This window comes from Caenorhabditis remanei, chromosome X (genome assembly GCF_010183535.1).
Source record: "Caenorhabditis remanei strain PX506 chromosome X, whole genome shotgun sequence".
Classification (NCBI taxonomy): domain Eukaryota; kingdom Metazoa; phylum Nematoda; class Chromadorea; order Rhabditida; family Rhabditidae; genus Caenorhabditis; species Caenorhabditis remanei.
In genome coordinates this window covers 19,758,290-19,766,740 of record NC_071333.1, presented here as the reverse complement: position 1 = coordinate 19,766,740, position 8,451 = coordinate 19,758,290, and the positions used below count along the sequence as shown (strand labels likewise).

The 8,451-nt window shown below is 37.5% G+C and overlaps 2 protein-coding genes across 2 annotated transcripts; both read left to right on the top strand.

Annotated features, from left to right (window-relative positions):
* Positions 1–1,368: 1,368 nt before the first annotated feature.
* On the top strand, positions 1,369–1,713 carry GCK72_025967 (uncharacterized protein; the record flags this gene model as incomplete). Its single annotated transcript, XM_053736583.1, has 2 exons — positions 1,369–1,608; positions 1,657–1,713. The coding sequence occupies 2 exons, from the start codon at positions 1,369–1,371 to the stop codon at positions 1,711–1,713; spliced, it is 297 nt and encodes a 98-aa protein (XP_053580149.1).
* An 825-nt stretch (positions 1,714–2,538) lies between these two features.
* GCK72_025966 (uncharacterized protein) lies at positions 2,539–6,188 on the top strand (the record flags this gene model as incomplete). The annotated part of the gene is made up of 4 exons (XM_053736582.1): positions 2,539–2,622; positions 2,696–2,817; positions 3,374–3,487; positions 5,960–6,188. 4 exons carry the CDS (start codon positions 2,539–2,541, stop codon positions 6,186–6,188), a joined length of 549 nt encoding a protein of 182 aa, XP_053580148.1.
* Positions 6,189–8,451: the final 2,263 nt, after the last annotated feature.

The following is an 8,451-nucleotide window of genomic DNA, read 5'->3' as shown; positions in this document are numbered from 1 at the left end:
GAGTAAATATATAAGAAAATTCAGAAAACACCGATTTCAAAGTGATTTTGCTGAAAACGAAAGGAAAACTAAACGAAAAAGCTGAGAAAAAACCAAAACAAACTGAAATCGACGAGAAAAATATGATAAATCGATTTTTCAAGCTCAGTAGTGGAAGTAGTCGGAAAATGTATGAAAATAGATCGATGACAACCGAACTATGAAATTAAAGTGATGAAAATCAAATTTTTTAATAAAAATCTGAAAACACCGATTGGAAATTCACTATTTTTTTCTGAAAATTCTCAAAAATCCGATTTCAAAGAAGAATTTTCTCGAAGAGTGAAAAATTCTCTGAAAATCGAAGATATTTTGCTGAAAACGAAAGGTAAACTGAACCAAGAGGCTGAGGAAGAAACGAAACAAAGTGAAATCGAAGAGAAAATCATGACAAATAGATTTTCGACTGAAATTTTAGCTCAGATGATGAAAAATAGCAAAAATGAGTCGAAAATCGTTGAGGAAGAAATTGAAGTTTCGAAAATATGATATTTATCAAAAAATCCGGAAAAAATCGTCTAGAAATCATTTTTTTTGAAGAAAAAATAATTTTCTCGCCGATTTTTTCGATTTCACAAGTACGCATTCTGACGTGACGGTGTTTGCGGGCAATGCATAAAATCTGACGACAAAAGCGATTTTCAGCGATTTTCAGCCAAATTTTCAGAATTTTTTTTCTGTTTTTGATTATAAAAACCTATAAAATCCTATTAACCGCAAAATTTTAATGATTTTCCACGATTTTTCTTGATTTCTCCTCGAAGTTTCCATTTCCATGTGTCGCCTCCACGTTTTCAATGTTTTGGTGGCACTATATGTCAATGTTTGCTTCAAACCAACGAATTCACTTTCAGATCTTATTGAACCGTCCCGAAAACTGAAAAGTTCTCGTTAAAACAATCACAAAAATGCGTGGGCACTGGATTTTTTCACTGTGTTGTAGAGTAACGTGTCGATCGCCATGATCATCGATAGAGACGACGATAGTCGGGAAAATCAATTCGATTCGATCGAAATTTAGTGGAGTTGATGACCAGAAAATGAATCGCGACTCGACGATAAACAAAAAGTCATGATTATCATCTCAAAATTATCGATTAATCTAAGATTAATTAAGATTAATTAAGACTATCGACGATCATGATCATTCATGATTATCAATAATTAATCGACCAGCGATTATCGATAGTCGGTCGACGATTATCGACGGTTAATCGTCGACAATGAGCAAAATTAAAAGGCTCCGACAACGAAAAGCCGGAAACCAGTTGGAGTCTACCAACGATTTCAATTCCCACCAATGCACTCCTCGTGTCAATGGTAACACTAATGTTGATCAGCGGAATCTCAGCAACACAGTCAACAGTGGAATGTGTCAATAATGGGTTGAGAATTCATGGAACCGTGGAATCTGAAGAGGTGATTCAGTTGAACTCAATTCAAAGAGAAGGAAGCTTGAGGATTACAAACAACAAGACTACAATTCGAGACATCCGAGTTCAACTCATTGAAATCCAACTTCATTGTTTCAAAGAAACCATTGTTTTTACTCAGGACGTAGAAGTCAAAGTATGGAGTTCAAAACGTTGTCTATCCCTCCAGTGTACATTTTTTCAGGCCCATACTCCAAGGGTACAACGGATTGAGGGTACAATGACTCTTAGGGTACCATGACTCTATACTTTTAGAGTACAACGTGTAAGTTGCTCTTAGGGTACAACAGATTGTTGACTCAAAGGGTACAACGGGCTGAATACTCAAAGCGTACAACAAAGTTTTTGATCAGAACTGAACTTTGTAAACTTTCATTACTCAAAATGTATGATGCTCTATAGAATAATAGTCCTACTGTGGAACGTTGTTCAGTTTGGTCCCAAATTTATAAATTTCATAAAAATAGCAATCGAATTTGTTTATTTAATAGATATTATCTTACTGGCTCGAGCACAAGCCACCAGATCATGTGACGTTTTAACTGATCCGTTCTGGTTGGTTTTTTGATATGTTATCACCATGGGCTCCGTCCCCTTTGCTGACAAAAATTGAAGTATTTCTCATTTGAGTTATTCAGAGGTAGAATAGCACTCAAGCATTCTTGCAGCCAGTTTTGACCATGTTTCAGTAAGTTACAGGCACTACACCATGGGTTGAAACTCATAAAAACCCTTCACTTTTTTATCATAACCCCCTAGACACTAATATCTGGGTAAGGTATTTACATTTTCGAATAGCCAACACAAAAATTAGGATGGCAAGAAAGGTTTTGACCATATCTCAAGTTACCGTAAAAACTGTATTAGAGCGACACCTTTAATAGAACGACACCTCTAATAGAACGACACCCATCTATACTCAGAATTCATCATAAAGAGCCGAGTTTTTAAAAACCGTTTTCACTAATTCTTTCTTTCCTAATATAGCCACTTCGTCCTTCTAAATTGAGGTGCCTGTCCAAACACTTTTAAATCTAGAATCATTGTTGCATCTAGTTTGTTGCCCATGTCATTGAGTCCAATCCTTGATTTGATGATCCGTCGTTGGATGGTACTCGTTGATGTTTATGAAAACGAGCAAGAAAGAATGGTGGGGGAAGTCATAAAGAAAAGAAATTATACTGTTTTTTGATACTTTTTATAAAATTTCTGATATATTCTAGGCCGGGAGAATCCAATCCCGTGAAGAACAAAGAGAACACGGGCCTCGTTCACACCTGTCTGCAGGAGATTTGTTTTTTGTCAATCGATCACCTATTAGATTTCCCATGGAGTTAAGTGACAGGTGTGAGTGTTCGGAAAATCTAGAGATGGGTGAATAGCCAAACAAATTGCTCGATAAATAGAAACGAAATAAGAATAGTTGGTAGATGTTTGAATGGAGGGTGTGAACTTGGATCATAACTATGAACGTGAAGAAGTAGTCCCGTGCTCATTTTGTTATTTTCAGCCACAAACACTCACACCTCTCACTTATCTACCTGGGAAATCTAATAGATCACATATCGATCGAGAAAAAACAAATCTCATGCAGACAGGTGTGAACGAGGCCCGTGTTCTCTTTGTTCTTCACTTATCTCTATGGGAAATCTAATAGGTGATGACGAATAAGACACGCCCCCTAGTCCTTATGAGGTCAGACTTGTGGAATACAGTCAGTTGTCCTCTTGATTCCCGCACTGAGCAGTCCTCTCTTTTTGGGCTCTCTTTTTCTCATTTCATTTGATCTACCTGTGTTATCTATCTCTTTTATAACTCTCTTACTTTCTCTCTCAAGTTACATCTTCATGCGAGCTTCATGCGAGCTTATCCAATTCACAAGCTTATATTTTTATTTCCAGTCGAAAAACACAGCAACGCCCTCAGAACAGAGTCCCGGAGCCCACAACGATCCACAACAGTACACGACTGCTGAACAACGATGATTCAACAAAAGGAATGGACAAAGGAATAACGTGAGTAACGATGGATCCTTCCTCTCGGGTTAGAGTATATCAGAAATTTTATAAAAAATATCAAAAAACAAAATTCTTTTGTTTCTATTGACTTCCCCAACCATTCTTTCTTGTGTCGGATCCTGTAAGACTCGGTCAGTTACGCTGCAAGTAGTCTTACCTATGGGCTGTGTTTACTCACGGTAGACGCGGGATTGGATTCTCCCGGGCTAGAATATATCAGAAATTTTATAAAAAGTATCAAAAAACCAAATTCTTTCTTTTCTTGATGACTTTCCCCACCATTCTTTCTTGTGTCGGATCCTGTAAGACTCGGTCAGTTACGCTGCGAGTAGTCTTACCTATGGGCTGTGTTTACTCACGGTAGACGCGGGATTGGATTCTCCCGGGCTAGAATATATCAGAAATTTTATAAAAAGTATCAAAAAACCAAATTCTTTCTTTTCTTTATGACTTTCCCCACCATTCTTTCTTGTGTCGGATCCTGTAAGACTCGGTCAGTTACGCTGCAAGTAGTCTTACCTATGGGCTGTGTTTACTCACGGTAGACGCGGGATTGGATTCTCCCGGGCTAGAATATATCAGAAATTTTATAAAAAGTATCAAAAAACAGTATAATTTCTTTTCTTTATGACTTTCCCCACCATTCTTTCTTGTGTCGGATCCTGTAAGACTCGGTCAGTTACGCTGCGAGTAGTCTTACCTATGGGCTGTGTTTACTCACGGTAGACGCGGGATTGGATTCTCCCGGGCTAGAATATATCAGAAATTTTATAAAAAGTATCAAAAAACCAAATTCTTTTGTTTCTATTGACTTCCCCAACCATTCTTTCTTGTGTCGGATCCTGTAAGACTCGGTCAGTTACGCTGCAAGTAGTCTTACCTATGGGCTGTGTTTACTCACGGTAGACGCGGGATTGGATTCTCCCGGGCTAGAATATATCAGAAATTTTATAAAAAGTATCAAAAAACCAAATTCTTTCTTTTCTTGATGACTTTCCCCACCATTCTTTCTTGTGTCGGATCCTGTAAGACTCGGTCAGTTACGCTGCGAGTAGTCTTACCTATGGGCTGTGTTTACTCACGGTAGACGCGGGATTGGATTCTCCCGGGCTAGAATATATCAGAAATTTTATAAAAAGTATCAAAAAACCAAATTCTTTCTTTTCTTTATGACTTTCCCCACCATTCTTTCTTGTGTCGGATCCTGTAAGACTCGGTCAGTTACGCTGCAAGTAGTCTTACCTATGGGCTGTGTTTACTCACGGTAGACGCGGGATTGGATTCTCCCGGGCTAGAATATATCAGAAATTTTATAAAAAGTATCAAAAAACAGTATAATTTCTTTTCTTTATGACTTTCCCCACCATTCTTTCTTGTGTCGGATCCTGTAAGACTCGGTCAGTTACGCTGCGAGTAGTCTTACCTATGGGCTGTGTTTACTCACGGTAGACGCGGGATTGGATTCTCCCGGGCTAGAATATATCAGAAATTTTATAAAAAGTATCAAAAAACCAAATTCTTTCTTTTCTTTATGACTTTCTCACCATTCTTTCTTGTGTCGGATCCTGTAAGACTCGGTCAGTTACGCTGCGAGTAGTCTTACCTATGGGCTGTGTTTATTCACGGTAGACGCGGGATTGGATTTTCCCGGGCTAGAATATATCAGAAATTTTATAAAAAGTATCAAAAAACCAAATTCTTTCTTTTCTTTATGACTTTCTCACCATTCTTTCTTGTGTCGGATCCTGTAAGACTCGGTCAGTTACGCTGCGAGTAGTCTTACCTATGGGCTGTGTTTACTCACGGTAGACGCGGGATTGGATTCTCCCGGGCTAGAATATATCAGAAATTTTATAAAAAGTATCAAAAAACCAAATTCTTTCTTTTCTTTATGACTTTCTCACCATTCTTTCTTGTGTCGGATCCTGTAAGACTCGGTCAGTTACGCTGCGAGTAGTCTTACCTATGGGCTGTGTTTATTCACGGTAGACGCGGGATTGGATTCTCCCGGGCTAGAATATATCAGAAATTTTATAAAAAGTATCAAAAAACCAAATTCTTTCTTTTCTTTATGACTTTCTCACCATTCTTTCTTGTGTCGGATCCTGTAAGACTCGGTCAGTTACGCTGCGAGTAGTCTTACCTATGGGCTGTGTTTATTCACGGTAGACGTTGTACTCTAAAAGTATAGAGTCAGTCATTTCTGACCATTTTGGGGTTTTTTTTTAGTATGAGTAAATAGAACTTGTCGAAAACCCCCGTCTATTCTCAAAACCCCCGTCTATTCTTAAAACCCCCGTCTATTCTTAAAACCCCTGTTAAATCATAAAGAGCCAAAATTTCCAAAGACACACTCCTCCCAGAATTGAGCCAAGCGAACCAGTTCATTGGTAAACACTGGATGTATGGAGTCATGTGGTGGAGCTGGATGTGTTTCACTTGAGCTAGCTCAGGATGCCTGTTTTACAGGATCTATGCCAAACCAAGATCATCGGACAAAATGGAAATTTTTCGATGCATGGAATACAATCCAGTGGCCAGGATCCAAGTCGTCTCAACTTCACTGAATTCCTACAAGAAATTCGCAAAAACCGAAGAGATCAAGGTCCAAACTGGAAAAGTGGCATCACTGAAGGATTGTTCCTTTTCAAGACAAAGTAATGATATGGGTCTCTCGAAGTCGGATGAGAGTTTATAGTATGGAGTGGAAGAATAGAGACCTTGAGTGGGGCGTCTTTGGTTTTCTCCTTGAACTCGGTCTCTTCTTCGTTTGGGCTCTCTTCTGATTTTTGAGTCTCTTTCACGAGAAGTGAGAGACGTAAAGAAATAGAATGAGGAGTCCTCAGTATCAAGATAAAGTTAGAATACGCGTCTCTCTATGTCGGATGCAAGAGAGAGAAAGGATTTATGGTATAGAGTTTCAAGCAAAGCTCTATTCTTTTATAAGTTCATTACGAATACTAAAGAAGGCACCAGTAAAGTTTAATAAAGGGGGTCTTATACGGAGAATATAGTGAAATAGGAAGGGATTCAAAGTTTGGAATGTTACAATTCAGGAAAAACCATAGAAACGGTTACATTGCCGAACAATAATATGTTATATTTATATTTTAGTCAAAAGTTCCTTTTATGCCATATATATATATAGTATAAGAGTGAAAGTGCAAGTGGTGAATTGCCTAAATCTTACATTAAAACATTATCACTACATTACAACGAAAATGGGCACTTCTGATATGTCTGTGTATTAGAGTGACGCATAATCCGGGTTAGTGGCTCAATCTTCCCTCCTATATAGAAAGTGCACATGACTGGGCAAATCACATGCACTTTTGATATATAAAGGACGCAAGCGCGTCTCATTTTCTTTATATTTTTCGTATAGAAAGCAGACATGCCCAACGATTGGCTCCTCCCTAACTTCGAATGTCAGACTTCTAACTTATAAAGCCCTTTTTTCATTTTCCGGCTTATAGACTAGCAACAACACCAACGTGTCTCCTGTACTCTGTTCATTTTCCTCAGACCGGTCAAACACCTAGTAATATTTACATTTTGGTCAAATGTTCATCTTATATCTGTACTCATCATGTCATGAGAAAATGGAAAATAACTTACCTATGTTCAAAGATAGTTTCTTAGAAATGTATGATTTGCAATCAAACAGTTTTGGATAAAATATTCGAACTTTTTTGTAGTACTTCCTGGTTGAAGTTTTTGAAATCTCATGACTACGATCGAATAATTGGAATCTTATGACTGTCTTTCTGACTTGAGATTCGACACATTCACTGCGAAATCTTCACTCATGGCAATGATTCTGAAGATTTGTAATTTAAGACTACAAACAGATAATTCGAAGGTTTTCAGTTTCAGTCACTTGAGTATTGTAAATCATCAAGAGTTTGTAGGATTTTTTTAATTCTCAGTTGCATGACAAGACAGTGAGTAAAATAACAAACACTGATGTACTAAGACCGTGATTTATAATCCATGACTGCTCAAAACACCTATCACTTGCAATTTTCGGAAAATTGTTATACATTGCAGCCCGTCTTCCCGAATCGACCCGGGATACAACTATCGCAAATTGTGGTTTCATAAGACATAACGCCTTTAATACTAATCCTAGCTCGTGACATAGTCTTCATCTCCGCCCATGAAAAGGGCACATGACTGGACTAGACTCACATGCACTTTTGCAGGTATATAAGCAGCAAGCGTGTCTTATTTGTTCATTTCTCCGTATTCAAAACAGAATTTTCCAATTTGGTTGACGTTAAAAGTTTAAACAATTTTAATATTGATTTGTATTCATTTCACAGAACATATGCTAGTATTAGGCTGAGTCATAAGTTTCTTTCTTTTTTGAGATGATTTTTGACACGCGATTTCTCGAAAGCTAATAACTCACATAATGAGAAATATAATTGGTCAGTACTTATAACTCATTGTGATTCTATCTGTGACTTGACGTCCGCCATCTGCTTAATCTCAGCCGTAGACAAGTCAAAACACTTGAGGAACCCTTCTTTGGTACAATTTTTCGAATTCATTTTTTTCCTATAAAATTTTGGCGAGAATGTGTGAGTCATTCGGAATTAAAACAAGCAAGAACAATTATGTATAAAAAAATAATAAAGATATTTGAACTAAACAACGATGGTTTAATGCGGGTCTTTAAAGAAAGGTGACCATAAGCAATTTAGAGAGGTGCGAGTATTTTCGATTTTTCTTTAACGCTAGATAAAAATATCAGTGGAAATGTTTATTATTGAATAGAGTAGACATTGATGTTTTTAAATTTACTTTGTTTCGGATATTCACACCATTTGTCTTTTTTCGCAAGAAGCCCGAAGTCAACATCATCAAATTCACGTGATTGATGAAGCCTTCTGCTCGTACTTTTGAATCAATCCACTAGATCTTTTGCACAATTTTAGAGTAATGTATCTACTGTT